The 21,308-nt window shown below is 42.7% G+C and overlaps 1 protein-coding gene across 2 annotated transcripts in view; it reads right to left on the bottom strand.

The window, feature by feature from the left end:
- Window positions 1-19,955, bottom strand: part of coro2bb (coronin, actin binding protein, 2Bb) — a 42,423-nt gene extending 22,468 nt beyond the window's left edge. For both annotated transcript variants that reach the window (XM_024378958.2, XM_024378960.2), the window contains exons 1-2: window positions 19,757-19,955; window positions 1,217-1,417 (exon numbers count right to left, since the gene is read on the bottom strand). In XM_024378958.2, the coding sequence (XP_024234726.2) occupies window positions 1,217-1,417; window positions 19,757-19,771 (216 nt within the window). In that variant the 5' untranslated portion in view covers window positions 19,772-19,955. The remainder of the gene's footprint in view (window positions 1-1,216; window positions 1,418-19,756) is intronic.
- Window positions 19,956-21,308: the final 1,353 nt, after the last annotated feature.

The following is a 21,308-nucleotide window of genomic DNA, read 5'->3' as shown; positions in this document are numbered from 1 at the left end:
AAAGCACAGCTCCAAACTATACAATAACTATTTAGGGAAGAAGCGTTCAGCTGGTATTCTGTCTATAATGGACTGGCCAGCACAGTCCCCGGATCCCAACCCTATTGAGCTGTTGTGGGAGCAGCTTGACCGTATGGTACGTATGAAGTGCTCATCAAGCCAATACAACTTGTGGGAGGGGTGAAATCTCTTCAGATTACCTCACCAAATTGACAACTAGAATGCCAAAGGTCTGCAAGGCTGTAATTGTTGCAAATGGAGGATTCTTTGACGAAAGCAAAGTTTGAAGGACACAATTATTATTTCTATTAAAAATCATTATTTATAACCTTGCCAACGTCTTGACTATATTTCCTATACATTTTGCAACTCATTTCATGTATGTTTTCATGGAAAACAAGGACATTTCTAAGTGACCCCAAACTTTTGAACGGTATTGTACGCAGTGACCACACCCACAAATGTGATATTTTTTGTCATACAGAAATAACAAAACATGCCAAAAAGCTTCTGTGTTGCTCAATGTACATTTAACCAGGTCAAAAATCCCAACCTATGGTTCGCAATTCTCCCACGTAGGGGCTGCGAGAAAAGCCCTGTGGCTTCAGGCTATTCGGTGTGGGAGAGTGGGAAATGTTGGGAACCAGTGTGCAAGTAGGCTACACATAGCTATGTGTGTGGAAAACATTTAATCACAGATAAGACTTAAACTTTTTTTGTATAATCTGTTTGTAACTCCACTCTCTACTTGTAGCTGTATAGTCCATTTGTTTGTGTTGTTGGTCTTGGCTAGCTTAACGTTCACTCAAGTGGCTATTTAAATACGTTTCTTGACAACAACATAACTGCGTTTGAAAAAGGTGAAGTTTTTGCTGTGGGCCAATGGAGTAACTTAACCTTATTTACCCTACAAGCGGGCATGGCCGTGATGATCTATCTAATACCGACTTGGGCTATAGCTTTGGTAATCAGTGTCAACCATGGAGCACGTTCTGATTGGCAAGTGAGGGGTCAAGGCTCGACACACCTTCAACTTGATTATTCATCAAAACCCAGCCCTTTCGAACCCTACTGCGCCTATCATTCTGGTTGTGAAAATAGCACAAATATTTCTGACACCCCCCGTACCTATAGAGCTACTGCCAGCGCTTAGATTTACCATTTCGTTAGGCTTGTTAAAATAGAGCCCTCAATGTCATTATGGTGTGCAGCCTACCTTGTTGACAGGGATGACGAGAAAGGACCCTCCACCTGCAGTCTCAGTGACAATGGCCAGGAACTTGGCATTGACAGCACAGAAGTGGTTATCATGAACGTTTCTGGTGATGGGGATGCCATCGAAGCACTGCTCTCGGTTGCCTGCCTTGCCATACACATTCCGAAACTTTGAGCTTCTGTATGTCGGACGCCATGATATCTGGGGACAAAGCACAGTAAAGAATATCAGTGAAACAGTGAACAGCCTGTCCGCAAAGAGGAGACACATTCTCTTTCTTTATTTTCATATTCTATGTCCTTTGCAGGACACTTCCTAGAGGTGTTTTACACTTCACAATGTTATACAGGACCAATTGTCTTGGTTGTCTTTTGTTGGGGATTCCAAGTGTGCAAATGACCCCTGCAAGCCTTAGTGATGATGTTTTCATTGTGAATGGAGGCAGGCAGTAGTCCTTGGCTGTCCTCCCAGGCTGTCAGTGTAGTTGTGATTTAATATGAGGTGACCTGAGAGAGCTGTGGGTCTTTGTGGCATGGCATGGTGGGTTACTTAAGGGAATGATAGTCAAGGTGTAATGAGCAGACAGATGAGATTGGTGAAAAGCCTTCAGAGCGACAGGATCGTCTGGTAAAATAATGGGGGTTGCAGCTTATTCAGGACTAGCAGCAACACACTGGGAGGCAACGCTTGCCCTATCAGGATCAGTTAGCCCTCAATACAGTTGAGCGTCTGTCTGATATTCAACCCTGAGTGTGTGATCCATAAACAGCAAGGTGCATGAATTAGGGGCTGGTAATATCTGGTGGTCTTGGTAGGTTGATAAGCTGTTATTCTCTGTGGCTTGGAGTTTATGTTGATATAAGCCCATATGTTGTTTGACTGTGTTCCTCTTTACTTACTGACAATGCCGGAGGAGTTTGAGTTCTTAAAGCCAACATTTCTCATTTGCCATCATGTCCTTAGCTGAGAAATGGGACAGGCGTTCAACAGCTGTCAGTGTATGGCCTCGGTGTATGGCCTCAGTGTATGGCCTCAGTGTATGGCCTCAGTGTATGGCCTCAGTGTATGGCCTCAGTGTATGGCCTCAGTGTATGGCCTCAGTGTATGGCCTTTGCTGCCCACATGATGTTGTAACACGTTTCAAATAGTCATGGCATGAGTACTTTGACCTATTTTCATATGTAGCTGTTTTTTTTCCACTGAGAGGATTCCAAGGATAAGCCGTAGCTAGTGAGGGCGTCATTATTTTTCCTACTTTTAGGAAGGTGATTTTTGTTGTACAACTCCATTACAACTAAAAAAGAATGTGAAAAAAATGCAACGGAAAAAAGAGCAGAATGTGATGGCAGATGGATCAGTAATCATTTCAATGGCTTTCTTGTGGAACACACTGTTGGCTATACAACCACCATGCATGATCATGGACTACCGGTTAGGAGCAGATCCTACCTTTTTTAAAACCTAAGATTTAAATCCATTTTCCATTTAAATCCATTTTCCCTTCCTGATGATAAATATTTTTCTTTCTACGTGTCTACTACAGAAATAGCTTCCAGTGTAGACTATGCACCTCTGTGCTGAGCCAACTCTTCCTCTTCTCACCTGGCTCCCACCTTATTTTTTGATACAGTTTCTGCTCTCCGCTTAGACCTCTATCATGGGCTTGTCAATAGAACCTGTTTATTAAAATCATTTTCTTGTCCTGTAGTTGCCATAAGACTGGAAACAATGCTCTGACACAAAGTCAAGGTTCCTCCTTACAGGAAACACCTTCCACTTGTAAGAACGTTGATATTTTATAAACCTGAACTTTTATTTTATCCTCTGTATCACATTGTTCCTTTATTTTTAATTGGCAACATTAAAGCCTTCATTTTAACAAACCTAATGCAATGGTAAATGTTAGCACTGCTATTTTCACAACCGGAATTATGGGTGCAGTAGCTGGCGGTGGAAAGAAAAAGTTGGGTTTTGATGAATAAACAAGTTGTGAGTGTGTGTCGAGGCTTGGCTGCTCACTGGCCAATCAGAACGCGCTCCATGGATAAATATGTCGTTGCTTCAAGTTGTGTATTTACGGTCTTTTATGTATTGCATTTTCATCAACTCAAATTTGAATGTTAGTCCGTTATAGCCTAGTTCGTTAAATAGCCTGCCCCATTTTCGGCGAAATATGTTGAACATGATTGCAATCCACATTGCTTAAGTTGCATTGCTTCTTCTCAACACAACTGGACAGTAGTCCGGTGAGACACAACTGTATCATGGACAGACCTTTTCTCATTTTAGGAACCATTGAGTCTATATGCAGAGCCGTGGGTCAGGTCCATTTGGGTCCACCTGGGTAGATCAGCTGTAGTTACATGGACCCCAGACCCGATTGCAGTCTGGACATGGACATACCGAACGTAGTCAATAAGAAAGATAAATCTCACTAGGCTATTGATAAGGCCTGAAAAGACACGGTATAATTTGAATGAAATTCTTATAAAAACAGAACAGCAACTTGTTTTAAATAGGCTATGTCTAAATACAGTTGCAGGCACCATAATTGCTCCCCGTATCATACAGACAAGGTAACTTAGACTTTGGAGGGTTTTACAGGCCATCCAAATGTTTCACAGGACCTGGATAAAGATCCAATATAGGCTACTGTTAAACAGAAAAGGGGGAATGTCCACTTACCAATATACTGCACGCAAATGTAATGTTTTATAAACACCATGGAACCATCTTACAGATCATATTTCTAACTTCTCCAGAAATAGCAGATGAAATTGCATTGCATTCGAGCCAAGTGTGTATTCACCGTATACCGATGGACGGTGAATCTGGTTTGGTTTTCAATCAAATTAAACAAAAAACAATTAATCTGTTTTATAAACCAACAACAATATTTCTAAATAGGTTTGGGTCAGAAGTATGATATCATAAATCGCTTCTCTCATTCAATGACACTGTGTTCAGTGCCCACGTAGGTCTAAACCAAATACTAGGCTCCTGTCAATTATTTTGTTGCCTTATGTGTGAGGCAGATTATTTAAAAAATCTGCCATTGATATGACATTATCAGAGGACTGAATAGTTTGGAAGAGCATGTCTTTGGCAATTTGAACAAGCGAAATGCAGGTATGTGAATTGTGAATAATGAAAAAGAAGACCATTTAAAACCCCTTTATTTCAGGCTACTTGGCTAATGGCCAGGATAAAAAGATGCACCTACTGTATGCGATGCTACTAAACCAGCATTGATTAAGGGGAGGGTTGGCTATGCTTGTTTTTAATCAAATTAAACTATATGGGGGGAAACAATATATATGTTTTAATGTTTCTAAATATCAGATTCCCCAATACAACATGCACATCTCTCCTTCCATGGGCACAGTCCATCATGGCTGGATAGGCAGGACTTCCGCTCTCAAAATCTATGCCATTGTCAACTGTGCTATGGTTAAGACCGGCTTTTTGTGGGTTTTAAAAACTTTTCATTAGCGCTGCATGAAATTGTCACTTTCGCGCTTGTTTTTAAGGACACGTCTCACAAATTGCCTCTTCTCCTACCTTAGCGCAAGTGAGCTGATGTTGGACAGGCACGCTAAATTGCAGGACCAGTTTTTACAGTGAGGGAAAAAAGTATTTGATCCCCTGCTGATTTTGTACGTTTGCCCACTGACAAAGAAATGATCAGTCTATAATTTTAATGGTATGTTTATTTGAACAGTGAGAGACAGAATAACAACAACACAAATCCAGAAAAACGCATGTCAAAAATTGTATAAATTGATTTGCATTTTAATGAGGGAAATAAGTATTTGACCCCTCTGCAAAACATGACTTAGTACTTGGTGGCAAAACCCTTGTGGCAATCACAGAGGTCAGACGTTTCTTGTAGTTGGCCACCAGGTTTGCACACATCTCAGGAGGGATTTTGTCCCACTCCTCTTTGCAGATCTTCTCCAAGTCATTAAGGTTTCGAGGCTGATGTTTGGCAACTCGAACCTTCAGCTCCCTCCACAGGTTTTCTATGGGATTAAGGTCTGGAGACTGGCTAGGCCTTCCAGGACCTTAATGTGCTTCTTCTTGAGCCATTCCTTTGTTGCCTTGGCCGTGTGTTTTGGGTCATTGTCATGCTGGAATACCCACCACGACCCATTTTCAATGCCCTGGCTGAGGGAAGGAGGTTCTCACCCAAGATTTGACGGTACATGGCCCCGTCCATCGTCCCTTTGATGCAGTGAAGTTGTCTTGTTCCCTTAGCAGAAAAACACCCCCAAAGCATAATGTTTCCACCTCCATGTTTGACGGCGGGGATGGTGTTCTTGGGGTCATAGGCAGCATTCCTCCTCCTCCAAACAGGGCAAGTTGAGTTGATGCCAAAGAGCTCCATTTTGGTCTCATCTGACCACAACACTTTCACCCAGTTATCCTCTGAATCATTCAGATGTTCATTGGCAAACTTCAGAAGGGCAACACACTTCACGGCGTAGTGTGTTACTAATTGTTTTCTTGGTGACTTTGGTCCCAGCTGCCTTGAGATCATTGACAAGATCCTCCCGTGTAGTTCTGGGCTAATCCCTCACCGTTCTCATGATCATTGCAACTCCACGAGGTGAGATCTTACATGGAGCCCCAGGCCGAGGGAGATTGACAGTTATTTTGTGTTTCTTCCATATGCGAATAATCGCACACACTGTTGTCACCTTCTCATCAAGCTGCTTGGCGATGGTCTTGTAGCCCATTCCAGCCTTGTGTAGGTCTACAATCTTGTCGCTGACATCCTTGGAGAGCTCTTTGGTCTTGGCCATGGTGGAGAGTTTGAAATCTGATTGATTGCTTCTGTGGACAGGTGTCTTTTATACAGGTAACAAGCTGAGATTAGGAGCACTCCCTTTAAGAGTGTGCTCCTAATCTCAGCTCGTTACCTGTATAAAAGACACCTGTGAGCCAGAAATCTTTCTGATTGAGTGGGGGGTCAAATACTAATTTCCCTCATTAAAATGCAAATCAAATTAGAACATTTTTGACATGCGTTTTTCTGGATTTTTGTTGTTGTTATTATGTCTCTCACTGTTCAAATAAACCTACCATTAAAAATATAGACTGATAATTTCTTTGTCATTGGGCAAACGTACAAAATCAGCAGGGGATCAAATACTTTTTTCCCTCACTGTACATGACGAAATTGCTAACTAACGTGGGTTTGATACTTGCGTCTCCTTAGCACCAGCCTAAAATAGAGCCCTATGTCTGTTGTGTTCGCCCCATAGCTTACTTTAAGCTTCAGCTCATGTTGGTAAAGAGTAAATAGACAGAGTCAAAGCTTCACATAGTATTGTTCTAAGTGAAATCTTGTTCTCAATGGGGTAGATGTTTACACAGACATTTCTAATGGCCATTGATACTTCACTGAGGATTTCCTAAGAGGAAATCACATTCAAACTGTAGTTCATTTCACGTAATGTTTGGCTGAATGAAATCTGCCTTTAGTGTAGGAAACTAAGTAGGTCTCTGTGGTAGTAAGTAGAACATTAGAGTAGCCTACCTCACCTAATTAGAAATTGGAGCCAAGCAGTGGTGACCCGTCATTCAGGGATTTTGAGCCCCAGATTTTTAGCAAAATATAAATAAAAATGTTGGGCTTGCCTGTTTTGCATGTTATTTTGGCAGTAAGACGTGTCACATATCAGCATTTAAGACGTCACATATCAGTTAGCAAACAATGTAAAATATATATATCATTGAGTTAATAAAGCCGCATACAAATATGGTCTCTTTTTTGTTTTCTTGAGTAAGGGAGCTCCAAAATGCAGGTGTTTCAGCCTAGCTCTGTGTTTTCTGTGGTGTTGGGGCAAGCCAGGAGAAAATACGGAGCGTTGCACCGTGATTGGCTCAGTGTTCTGTCACTCTTGGGGATGCTACGTCACCGCCGAGTCTAAGGGTATACTTAGAAAATTCTAGCCCCTTGGGTGCTGCCATAGCCTTTTCACACATAAAAACACACTGGTGTGATCATTCTACAGTGGTCCCTGTAGCGTACGATCAAACCGGTGTGATTAGAACGCTTTTTTTTTTAGAACATCCAGTTTGGAAAGACACAACAATCAGCATTTGAGCTGGACACTGTTTTTTCAGAAACATTTTTCACAAACACAATCCTTACAAAGTTATGTACAGAATGTGAGCAATTTATTCTTGGATGCAATGTTCAGACATTCTTAGAAGTAGCTACAGCATAACACAATCATCCAAACCGGAAAAATGTAGGCTACATTTGTCCTAGTGCTAACGGAGGAAAGATTGACTTTATACAAGGGGTAATGTTTTTATAACTCTCTAACACTTTCTAGAAATCGAAAATCTACCAATGGAGCTATGTTTGTTGACATACAATGCATTCTGGGTTTCACGTAATCGTCTGTCGGACCAAAGATGTTATAACAAAATTAGGTGAGTAAGGGTTCACAAATTTTTTGAGAACTTCCGGAAGTGAATGGTGGGATTTAAAGGATGGTAGACAAGATGAGTTTGGTCTGTTTATAACATGCATGTTGAAGGGGGTGTGTCATCTACCATCGTTCACATCCCACCATTCACTTCCGGAAGTTCTCGAAAAATGAGTGAACCCATACTCACCTAATTTTGGTCTGACAGACGATTACGTGAAACCCAGAATGCATTGTATGTCAACAAACATGGATCCACACATAGCTGGAATTAGCTTAGCTCATGATAATCAGTTCAACCCTCAAAAAAGTATTTTACAGACATAATGTGTCCATTGCAATCTATGCAAGAATTGGAATGCATGATTTGTCAATAGTACTTGAAAACATGTGAATGAAACAGTAAATATATAAATAATTACCACACAAAACATTTTCTGATAGTTATTTATTGATAGAAGTGGTGCGTGCTGGCAGTCAATCATGTAACCTCTCACTCCCACTCTGAGCCATTCAGTGTTGTTGTTTATGTATGTAGCTAGTGAGCTAAGCTGTAGCATTAGCAATGTCTTTCAAAAGGAGACTTCTCACAAATGCAGAAATTCCTGAGATTTTTGAGTCTGACAATGAGTCTGAGTATGAAAGTCAGGAATCAGATTCTGACAGTGAGGAGCTGCCCCCCAACCTTGTAGCCATTGAGAGCCCTGAATCTGAGGACCCCTTGTCCACTGACGAAGTCCCAGGTCCGTTTGAAGATGCTGGTGGTGATGGAGGCAGACCGACAGTGGCTGAAGTATAGGTGTTCTATAGTAGCTGGAAGGCCACCAGCCATTTCACCCCTCCTGGCCCTGCTGTTTTGATGAGTCCCAGTCTGGAGTGCAACGCCCCTTGCCATTTCCATCTGAGGCAGAGTGCTTAAAGTTGTTTCTGACAGAGGAGCTGGTGGGAGACATAGTAGAGGAGACCAATCGCTATGCCATGGAGCTACAGGAGAAGAGAGAGCCAGGAGGGAGGGGAAAACTCGCTAAATGGGTTACAACCACAATGAGTGAAATGTATACCTTCCTGGTGACAGTCCTTCTCATGGGAATAGTAAAGAAGAACTCCCTAAGAGAATACTGGAGCACAGATCCTATGTTTGCAACTCCCTTCTTTGCCACCCTCTTCTCCCAAGACCGCTTCCTTTTTTCTGCTGCGATGCCTGCATTTAGTCAAAAATGCCACTGCCAACCTAAATGACCTGCTATACAAAATAAGAAATGTTCTTCCCAGCCTGACGTTTGGTCGAAATGTGTTTTCTCGCTGTGTTTTCAACGAGTAAAACTGTTAAAGAGTATACGCTAGCATACAAAATCCTCAGTCTTCAGTTCCAAAGATGTCCAGCTCTAGTTCCAGTTATGATATTGGCAAATACTGTTTGTGTGTGTGTGGTTTCTGAAAGTACAGAATAAAGAGGAATTTTTAGTAATCAGAATACAATATCAGGATATAACAATAAAGCAATTTTTACAAAGAAGAAACATAATAAACACTACTATAAAAATAATATACTTGCATTGACAAAATCACACATTTGCGTTATAACAGTAAGACACAGTAACTGTTGAGCTCCACAAGGGGGCAGGGCAGAACAGAGCTATGCTAAATAGTCCAAATAAAAACCATCCATGGTCAAATATTTTTCATTTATTTAACCTTTACATAACTAGGCAAGTCATTTAAGAACAAATTCTTATTTACAATGACAGCCTACACTGGCCAAACTCGGACAACACTAGGCCAATTGTGCACCGCCCTATGGGACTCCCAATCACAGCTGGTTGTGATACAGCCTGTATTCAAACCAGGGTGTCTGTAGTGACACCTCTAGCACTGAGATGCAGTGCCTTAGACCACAGTGCCACTTGGGAGTCATAAGGCCAGGGTAGCTTCAAAAGACAACACAAGCTAATACTTCTCTGACGCAATTAGCATTATTTTACAGAGCTAATAGAAGAATGTAGCTAGCTACATAAGCACGACTGACTATAACACCATAAAGGTTATGAAATGAGTAACATTACTTCGAGTGTCCATGGTTATATAAGGAATATACACAAATATATTGAGTTACAGTAGAAACGACATAACGTAATAAGACACTTACTTTAATAGAAACGCACACATTTCCAAAGTTATTGTTAGTAATGAAAACAACAATGACTGCGATGCGGGCACCAGATGGAAAATGTGAACACGTGTGTGCACATGCTGTTCTGATGGGAGATGCGCAAATGTCTGCAGAAACAATTTGGAAGTGCTTGGGGAATTTTGTCAGGGTCAGAAATTCCAAAACTATAAATTGTCCACAAAAGTGAATTAATGAGGAGGCGGAACACACCTCAATTCAAACTGTTCTTAGAAAATAAAAACTTAAAAACAGCACAAAAAGGTGAGTCCAAAAATGTATTGTATGCTGCTGCATAAATTCTGTAACATACTAGGGATATATGTATACTGTAGCTAAGAAAGTAATACTCAGGGTATGCTGTGTAATAAGCTGTTAGTAGCCCATGTGCCTCACCCTAATAATTTGGTCTATTCTCAATTCTTAATTTCACCTACTCTTCTGATTTGGTAGCCTATAACCTGTTTTTGAGAAATGTAATAATCTAATATTGTAAGAGCTTTCATTGTCTGCTTATATGCCCCCTTTATTCATCCTACGGTTCTGACTTGGTGTACAGGGAGAACAGTGTAAGAATGGCCCATGTTCTGAATTATGTCACTGTACATGCTGAACAAATAGTTATATTGACTACGTCCGTCCTATTTTGCTCATTATGTCTTAATTGAAATTACGGATAGCCTCTAATCCACTTGTCGTCCCCTTATGTCATAGTTTGTACATTTCAATTTTCAGTAGAAACCACATTTGTTCAAGCAAGCAAGCCAGCCATATCAGCTATGCTTTTTTTTAAGGCAGAAAATGAGGCTGAAGGAACTGTTTCGCTGCCAGACAAGGCTCCGCTGATAACCAGGTGTAGCAGTGGTAAGGTGATGGGACAGCTGTTGGGACTGTGCTGTTGGGACAGCTTTATGTAGGCCCTAACAGTTTGTGTAATTAATGTATTGTTTAGTGTTGTGTTGTGTTGGGGCTTTGCTGGCATGCATCCCACATTTGTTTTGTTTGCCCCACCAAGATGTACATGCTAAAATCGCCACTGGGGTCAAGACAGCTTCACGTAGGGCGTTCATACAACAAATGTAATATTTTTTAAACTAGGCGTACATATACAGTAGTTGGATGGCTAATGGTGTCAAACTGTAATGCTGAAGCACCATGACGCTTCTGCCGAGCGAAGCTGTCAAAAATCCAACTTGCAGGGCAATACTGTCTCCTGTGACACTGCTCTCCAGCCGAAGTGCTGAAAGGCACAGAAAGTGAATTCACGTCAGCAGCAGTAAATGATCATGCTGGGACCTGCTACTGTACAGTGCAGAGGCAGCACCGATAAGGAGCTTATATATTTATAGCCAAGAGATTATCTGATCATTATGAGATTGTCCATTCTTATTTATGCACAGGAACACATCATGTTTCACTCACAGACTTAGGCTGTAAAAAAGGTGTTGGGAACAAATGGCTGTAAGTTTGTGGCGAGGGAGCAGAGAAAGAGATGCATTGTGTTTGTAGAGCCATGACTGATTACTATGTGATGGAGACAATCTGACTGATTGGTGCACCACATGTAGGCACACTGGACACAGTGACAGGATGCAGGGCTGGCCCTAGCCTTTTGGGGCCCTAAGCGAGATTTGGTTGACTCACCCCAGGCAAAAAAAAATTGTGGTCCCCCTCTTGACGGCGGAGAGAGAGAAAAAAAGCTTGAAAGTTAATTCCCTGCAATCCTACAGATTTTGCTATGGGGTGGAGAGAAACATTTGCAGTTTTAAAGCTAATTTGCTGTAATTCTACACATTTTGACATGACTTATGCCATGTTAATAGGATATTTGAGTGAGAGTGACTAACACAACGAATGGAGGTCAGCCCCCTGTGCATGTTCCCTCCGTGCCTAGTCGATAATTTGGCCATGATCACTACAAGGGTTAGATAGCTGGCTAGACTAATTTACCAATATTTATTTTTTAGCTGACATAGGCTAATTGAGTGACTGTCAATGACTGACATAACAAGAGAAAAACTGATGATGAATAACCACATTTTTTTATTGCACTTTGTGTATTCTACTGTACTAACTCTCAACAGTAAGTTGAGACCCCAATTGAGAAATAAATTGGTCGGGGAGACCTAAGCAGGATGCTATCTGAATGCCAGGCAGATTAATAATGTTTGTAGATATATCTTTTGGCTAACACTGCTTTTCAGTGGAGGGAAAAAAATATAGTTGGTCTATGCGGTGAAACACCCGTGTGTTTGAACATCAGCTAAAACAGATATGCCAGCATTAGCTCTGTGGTAATCAAGGACAGATAAAACAGTATATTGTATTTTTCAGCACACTCAGTGCCTGCTGCATACCAAGTCTATCAACTACTTAAGCCACAGCATGTTTTAGATATTGTATTTAAACTATAATATAGAATATCAGACTAATAGACAGCACTACATATACCCCTTACTAGATTAAGATAGCAATCTGCTTTTGTCCCAGGCAGGCTAAGATCTGAACCCTGGTCCACAGGAGAAGCCAACGTTTTACCATTAGGAGAAGAGGAAATTCACACTTAAGCTGAGGGTAACACTAATTTTGAAGTTGTAGTCATGCCACACGTTCCCAGTGAGACCATAAGTCTGACTCACGTGGGAGACCAGGGTTCAGATCTTGCCTGTGACAAAGGCAGATTGCTATCTTGAGCTAGTAAGGGATATACTGTATATGTAGTGTTGTCTCATGGCGCCAATAGAGAGGGCAGCTGTGCTTCTAGCCCCTAGGCAACTTTGCAGTATTTTGTTTTTTTTTGTGTGTTATTTCTTACATTATTAGGCCAGACATTCTTTTGTGTTATTACATACAGCCGGAAATAACTTTTGGATATCAGAGCGGAAGTTACTTACCAGCATTACCAGCATTACGACCAGGAATGCGACATTCCAGAATCCTTTGTCCGTACCCACCAGGGCAATTGAACTGATTCCAGAGGCTGATACAATAAATCGGCGGTGAAGAGGTACTCGGAGTGGACTTCTATTCCGATTCAGGAGGCACGCACACAACCCACAGCTTCCAAGTACATTACTCGCTAATGTTCCATCTCTGGATAATAAAGTTTACTTTATTATCAAAGATTGTGAAGATTTCTTTCCAGAGAAACATCAGGGATTTTAACATACTCCATGTCACAGAAACATGGATCTCTCTGGATATACTGTCTGAGTCTGTACAGCCAGTTGGGTAATTGCGCAGACAGGAATAAATATCTCTCTGGGAAAAAGAAGAGTGGGGGTGTATGTTTCATGATTAACTACTCATGGTGTAATTGTGATAACATACAGGAACTCAATTCCTTTTGGTCACACAACCTAGAATACCTCACAATCAAATGCCGTCCGTATTACCTCCCGAGAGCATTCCCTTCGGTTATAGTCACAGCTGTGTATATTCCCCCTCAAGCCGATACCAACTTCACTGGACTTTATACGAACTGGAAATCATATATCCTGAGGCCACATTTGTTGTAGCTGGGGATTTTAACAAAGCAAATTTGAGGAAAATGCTACCGAAGTTCTATCAACACATTGACTGTAGTACTTGTGCTGCTAAAACGCTTGACCACTGCTACTCCAACTTCCGGGATGCCTACAAGGCCCTCCCGCGTCCTCCGGAAAATCCATATTTCTCCTTTTTTCCTAGAGGCAGAAACTCAAACAGGAAGTACCTGTGCTAACCAATTGGAATCCACCAGCTGGCTAGAGTGTTTACGGACATATTCAATCTCTCCCGATTCCAGTCTGCTGTCCCCACATGTTTCAAGATGGCCACCATTGCTCCTGTACCCAAGAAAGCAAAGGTACTGAAATAAATGACTATTGCCCCGTAGCACTCACTTTTGTCATCATGAAGTACTTTAAGATACTAGTCAAGGATCATATCACCTCTACCTCACTCTAGACCCACTTCAATTTGCTTTCCGCCCCAACTGATCCACAGACGATGCAATCGCCATCACACTGCACACTGCCCTATCCCATCTGGACAAGGGGAATACCTACAGTATGTAAGAATGCGGTTCATTGACTATAGCTCAGCATTCAACACCATAGTACCCTCTAAGCTCATCATTAAGCTCGAGGCCCTGGGTCTGAACCCCGTCCTGTGCAACTGGGTCGATCCTGGACTTCCTGACGGGCCGCCCCCGGCGGGTGGTGAAGGTAGGGAACAACACCTCCACTTCACTGATCCTCAACACTGGGGCCCCACAAGGGTGCGTGCTCAGCCCCCTCCTGTCCTCACTGTTCACATATGACTGCATAACCCTGCACACCTCCAACTCAATCAACAAGTTTGCAGACGACACAACAGTAGTAGGCTTGATTACCAACAATGACGAGACAGCCTACAGGGAGGAGGTGAGGGCTCTGGGAGCGTGGTGCCAGGAAAATAACCTCTCACTTAACATTAACAAAACAAAGGAACTGATCGTGGATTTCAGGAAACAGCAGAGGGAGCACCCCCCTATCCACATCGACGAGACCACAGTGGAGAAGGTGGAAAGCTTCAAGTTCCTCGGAGTACAAATGACTGACAAACTGAAATAGTCCACCCACAGTGACAGTGTGGTGAAGAAGGCGCAACAGCGCCTCTTCAACCTCAGGAGGCTGAAGAAACTTGGCTTGGCACCTAGAACCCTCACAAACTTTTACAGATGCACAATTGAGAGCATCCTGTCAGGCTGTATCACCGCCTGGTATGGCAACTGCACCACCCACAGCCGCTGGGCTCTCCAGAGGATGGTGCAGTCTGCCCAATGCATCACTGGGGGTAAACTGCCCCCCAGGACATCTACAGCACCAGATGCCACAGGAAAGCCAGGACAACAACCACCCGAGCCACTGCTTGTTCACCCCGCTATCATCCAGAAGGTGAGGTCAGTACAGGTGCATCAAAGCTGGGACCGAGAGAATGAAAAACAGATTCTATCTCAAGGCCATCAGGCTGTTAAATAGCCATCACTAGCACATTAAAGACTGCTGCCTATACTCGGCCTTGTCCGGGGCTATACTCAGCCTTGTATCAGGGTAGTAGTTTGGTGGTTGAAGAAATCCCTCTAGTGGTGTGGAGGCTGTGCTTTGGCAGGGGGCTAGGGTCAGGGGGCTAGGGTCAGTCTGTTATCTGGAGTATTTCTCCTGTCTCATCCAGTGTCCTGTGTGAATGTAAGTTTTTTTTCTCTCTCTCTCTCTCTCTCTCTCTCTCTGAGGACCTGAGCCCTAGGACCATGCCTCGGGACTACCTGGCCTGATGACTCCTTGCTGTCCCCAGTCCCCCTGGTCATGCTGCTGCTCCAGTTTCAACTGTTCTGCCTGCGGCTATGGAAACCTGACCTGTTCACTGGACATGCTACCTTGTCCCGGACCTGGTGTTTTGAACTCTCTCTCTACCGCACCTGCTGTCTCTAACTCTGAATGATCGGCTATGAAAAGCCAACTGAAATTACTCCTGAGGTGCTGACCTGTTGCACCCTCGACAACCGCTGTGATTATTATTATTTGATCCTGCTGGTCATCTATGAACGTTTGAACATCTTGGCCATGTTCTGTTATAATCTCCACCTGGCACAGCCAGAAGAGGACTGGCCACCTCTCAGAGCCTGGTTCCTCTCTAGGTTTCTTCTTAGGTTCTGGCCTTTCTAAGGAGTTTTTCCTAGCCACCGTGCTTCTACATGTTTGGGAATCTAGCCTGTGTTTCTGTACAGCACTTTGTGACATCGGCTGATGTAAATAGGGCTTTATAAATACATTTGATTGATTGATTGATTGACATACATAGACTTGAAATCACTGGCCACTTTAATATTATTTACATATTTTGCATTACTCATCTCAAATGTATATACTGTATTGTATTATATTCTATTCTACTGTATCTTAGTCTATGGCACTCTGACATTGCTCGTCCATATATTTACATATTCTTCAATTCCATTCCTTTACTTAGATTTGTGTGTATTGTGCGTATTGTTGTGAAATTGTTAGATATTATTTGTTAAATATCACTGCACTGTTGGAGCTAGAAACACAAGCCTTTCTCTACACCCGCAATAACATCTGCTAAACACGTGTATGTGACCAAAAACAGTTTGTTTGATTTATATTCACCCCCTTTGACCTCCTCCCCCATGAGAGACCACCCCGCGTTGGGCGTCATTGTCACATGCGGGATTTGAACCCTGTTTTCCCATGGGAGAAACCAACTTCTTAGCATTGAATAAAGAGGGAAATCGGTGTCGCCATTACACCTTTAACCAGATTAGTGCGGTATGTCAATACAGTACAAACTGATCTATTGTGGTAGATGACGCATGGACTCATCAACCTTATGAGCCCTTTATCATCAAAAACAGGTATTTCCTTTGAGTCATGTAGGAGGAAGAAAGACTCTTTCCTTCTATAACCCCAGAACAACGACAGACCTCTCACTGCCCACGCTCCATTTCCATCCGACCTTATGTCCCTCTTGGTTCCTTTATTAATGGATGACTTCCTGCTCTTCCTCTACCTGTGGAACCCTTTGACATTTCAATCGGCATGCATCTGAGGCAAAGTGAGATGGCACATGTTCCCAGTGATCCGGACCTTCACCCCTTTGTAAAGGTCTTGCTGTTTTTTTGGTCATTGGTTTGACTGGATTTGTTTTGACAGCTCTGAGATAGTTTGAGCAGATCTGAACCGCAGACCAGGGTTTTATTTATTAGGCACCAAATGGAAGGAAATGGCCTGAAACAGGAAGGGACTACCTGGACCTGTCCAATAAGAAACACACATTTTAAAACGTTTTCCATTGCGTCTCCAACGCAGATAGAGGGGTAAGAAACTATCCTTATAGGGACCATCTGACCTCCTCAGACTCAAATCCCTGTATCACTTGTCTAGCTCCAGACATATTTTAGTCTCACGTAGAATACAAGACCTACAGTACCGTAGGTGAGTCATGCTTGTGTACGGGCCTCATCATAAACATATTATCATGATTGTATGTGTTTGGGAGGAGGTGACAGTAATCATTAAGCATCATTAGAACTAAGTAATAGCTGTACTAGATGGCAGGGAATGGGAATGTATCATGTCTTCATGTATGCACTCGTGGTTTGAAATGGTCACACACACACACACACACACACACACACACACACACACACACACACACACACACACACACACACACACACACAGTAGTTAATTACATTTTGCCATGTAGCGGTGTAGCTAACCGCTCGAACAGAAAAGTTTTTTGTTTTGTTTCATCAGACCTGCCTAATTATCACTTGAAAATGTTTCCATTTTTAGTAGGTTAAATTACAGGTGATTCCAGAGTGATCAGTTTTTTGCAATTTGTAATCTATCGCATTTCAGATTGAAATCAGACCTGCAGTTCAAATATAACAGACCATTTAGTCAGTCAGTCAGTGCAGCAACGACTTGAGGTGAACTCTACTGTTTAGCTCCTGAATGTCATGGCTGAGTTTTTTTTTACATTGAGATAGGTTACGTACATTTCCTGGTTGATGTCATGCCATTGTTGTGGATATTTTCAGGGGGACAATAGGCTTCTTTTCCAGCTGTGTTTCCTCCTCTTCCTCCACCAGCTGCCCTATACAATACTTCACCCTCCTTCTCACTGCTAAAGGCCTTTGCAGACTCTACTTCGGATTCAGTTCTTTGCGATTAACACGTCGCACTGATGTTACCAAATTAAAAACTGTAATATCAACCTAGCCTGATTATACGATTTGCCTCAGTTCTGTCGTCACATTCTGCGATTGGCTTGCGAGGCCACGTTATCCAATAGAGGCTACGTCAGCTGCAGCGGTGCGTTTGATCTGTGCACGTGCCAGCACCAGCAGCGCAAGCCTCTCTCAATGCTTATGCGCGAGTGAAAGTATCCATCTTAGAAATAGTTTTCACATGCAAACTTTTTATGTCTAATCTTCCCAAAATAACATGGTCACTGTTGTAGAACGTTTGTTTTGTCTGGCGATTGTGTAAACAAGATTATTAGGGAGATCGTTCAAATCAAACTATTATATTACTCTGACTATTCACCATAACCATATTATTGTGTGCGTACTCAGTGCTGGCCATGTTCCTATTGATCAGTCGCCGGGATCGGTTTGCAACACCAGCCACACTTCACGATAAAGGAAAAAAAGAACGGAACTTTGTCGGAGCCTACGACCGCACCTAGTGGTACTTCATCGGCAGACCTAGACCCTGTCACACTGAACGAGCCAAGACGTCCAACAATCCTTCACAACCTAAGAATTTGCCCATGACATGGACGTTTATTTGGGAAGTCAAAATTGTGGCATAAAATCGTACAATCTACAAAGGCCTTAAGAGGCTCAGACACAATCACCACACAAACTCCACAGCCTAATGGATATGACTGGGCAAAGGTAAGGATACAATCTGAGTTTGGTCTTTCTACTGCATTTGTATTACACTATCAGCATTTTAGGCGTATGGTTAGCTCATATACAGTATTCCAATTTCCTCAAGAGATTCGGGTTAATAATGTATCATTAGGTTAATAACATAGTTGGCTGTGATTTGATTCAACATGAGTGCTTTACTCATATGTATTATTTTTGTCATGGTCTTTTTTTAGATTGTTGAGATTTTGACTGTGAGCTCTCTTTGTATCATTATCAGCCTGTGTCCCTTTCCTGTGATACCATATCCCTGACATCCATCCAGCCCCAAGGTCTGTTAGAATGCTACAGCAAGGTCACAGTGTGCTGAGTGAGGATGGTCTGTTCTCCACTGTGTTTATCACAGCAACCCAGTCAGCATCTCTCTCTCTCTCTCTCAGAGGCCAGGCCTCCCATTTCACGGAGACAGATCTCTCCGTGTGTCTGAGTGATGTGGGTGAGGCCAGGGCACTGGTTAGCATTACAGACGGCTGTACGGCTAACACCTGTTCTCAGCCTCCTACTCCACACCACGCTACACTGCTTCCCCACCTCTAATTCCCCCCCTCTCTTCACTCTTTCTCACCCCGTCTATCTCCTCTCTCTGTGTCTATTTCTGTCTCTCATCATGTATGCATGCACCCCTCCCTATTCGACTCTTTTTTTGTGTGGGATGCTGCTGCTCGTAGGGGCTTAGTGTAACTCTAGCAGTAGTGGATTATTTTCTACATATGGGCTCAACAGCTCTAGTGCTGCCTATGGTATGCATGTGTGTAATGGAATATGATTGTCATATTTATTTATCATAGAACACAGCAGGTGGGCATAATGCTAATTTCCCAGTGGAAAGCATCTGTCCTGTTGTTATTTCATTAAGGGGATTGAGCCTGCTGCTGGCTGCAAACTCAAACTGGCAGTGTACTGTTCATGATTTGAACACAAACAAAACACATGCGCTCTCCTCAGCTCGGCAACTCTACTGCTGAACTAAATAATGCCAAATCGACTGCAAAAGGCTGGGCTAATATGACAATCATGATATGAAAAAAAGCCATTCGCAAATTCATTGCATACTCCAAAACGAATACACCTGTCTGAAACATACAAAAAGTGATACTTCACCTAAAAGCCCCCCCCGCCTCTTGTAACCACAATGGCAGCAGGTCAGCCTGGCATCAATGACAGCCCTGCAACTTTATCTTGTTTCCCTCCACCTGTCAAAGCTGAACCACAGAGACGGACACACCAACCATGTTTCCCCACCCAGCAACTTCCAAAGCAGCATCTGGCTTCACAATCTAGGAGCGGTTCCCCCCCTAACTCCTACCAAAACAGCATCTTGGCTGAAGCAGTGACGGAAGAGCATCACTTCCCTAACCACCCATTTTGAACTTTATCACCACCACCTCCCCAAAGCAGCATCCTCCTGACCCAGCCAGCATCTCTCTCCTCAGTCTTCTGCTTACCTTTGTGAGAGCCATGCAGTGAAGGCGTGTGGGTGTTCCACCAACGTGCTCTTATCGCACAGGAACTCCTTTTAATCTGAGAGACACAACGAGAGAGAGAAAAATAGAGAGAGGGGAGAGGAAGAGGGAGTGAAGCTGCACTCTCACTCACTATGTGGAAGGAGCCAATAGCTGCTGCTGTTGTGATGATGCTGCTGTCGGTCTGAGAGTGCTGCAGTGAGGTAGGAGGCGCACGTGGTCACTACAACAGGAAGAGCTCCTCCTCCTCTCCTCCCTTCCCTCATCCCTCCATTGTAATCTCCTCTCTCTCACAGCCTCACTGAAGCTCAGTGATTTACTGGCTTAGGGAAAGAAGCAATACCAGAGAGATGGAGGAGATGGCAGGGGAGAGGAGAGGATTGGAGAAGAGAGGAAAGGAGAGAAAGAGTATGTATGTCAACGTGGGAGAGGATGAGAGACAGGGAACTGGAGAGTAGGAGAGGATTGGAGAGTAGAGAAGAGAATGTTGTTCAGTGAAATGGTAACTATTTGTGAGCAACTTGCAAGTGAAGTTCAGGTTCGGTGGTGGTGGGCTCCCGTTCAGGTTTCCACTGGCATGAAGCACATGAATTCCCCCAGTGCTCGTGTTCCTGAAACAAGAAGGTGGTTGGCTACTGGCAACAGACAAACAACCCACTCTCTCTCACACAAACTACAAATGTTTTCACTCACCTGGAGCATCACTTTTCAACTCCTTAAATAACCTTTGTTCATCTTGAAATAGTCTGTTAAGAGATGAATAACGACAATAGTATTCAGATTGAACGCTGTGCAGATAATGTTGTAAGATGTCAATGTGTTCTACCTGGCATGCATTACATTTTTTTTTAATCCATTTGTCAGAAAGTACAATATCTCAGTATGTTGTAGTAGGAGCTGCTTGTAAAATATTTGCGTGAACTTGAATTTATTAAGAGAACTTGTGTTCTTCAAGCATTAGCTGATGTTATGCTGCCACTGTGTGGTTGTTTTTAGGAACAACAGCAATGACCTTTCTCTTTTGCAAACAAAAAGTCCTGTTACACACAATACATCCACCCATGAACAACCTCAGCCTGTCATCCCCTACCAGGGATGTATTCATAGCCTACTGAGTGTACAAAATATTAAAGGGAAACTTCAAAATGTTTCAACATATTCCTCATCTCCAGCACCACCCCAACATCAACATATGTTAAAATGGTGCATTTCTATGTTTTGTAGTAAAAAAAAGATAGAGGAAGATAAGTGTTTCCAATGACAACATTGGTATGCATTGTGTGATTTTGACCAATTGTGAGTAGGAAATGCCTACAAATTGCCGACAAATTGGTTGAAGATGTCATTGGAAAAACTGAGAGCTCTTTCTCTGTCTTTTTTACAACAAAACATCAAAATGCGCAAATTCACATATGTTGATTGTGGGGTGTTGCTGAAGATTATGAATATGAACTTGACCATTTTTTAAAAATGTTCCTTTAAGCACACCTGCTCTTTCCATAACATAGACTGCCAGGTGAATCCAGGTGAAAGC

Source organism: Oncorhynchus tshawytscha, linkage group LG19 (assembly GCF_018296145.1).
Source record: "Oncorhynchus tshawytscha isolate Ot180627B linkage group LG19, Otsh_v2.0, whole genome shotgun sequence".
Lineage (NCBI taxonomy): Eukaryota > Metazoa > Chordata > Actinopteri > Salmoniformes > Salmonidae > Oncorhynchus > Oncorhynchus tshawytscha.
The sequence above is the reverse complement of the archived record's forward strand: the minus strand, read 5'-3'. Positions and strand labels throughout refer to the sequence as shown.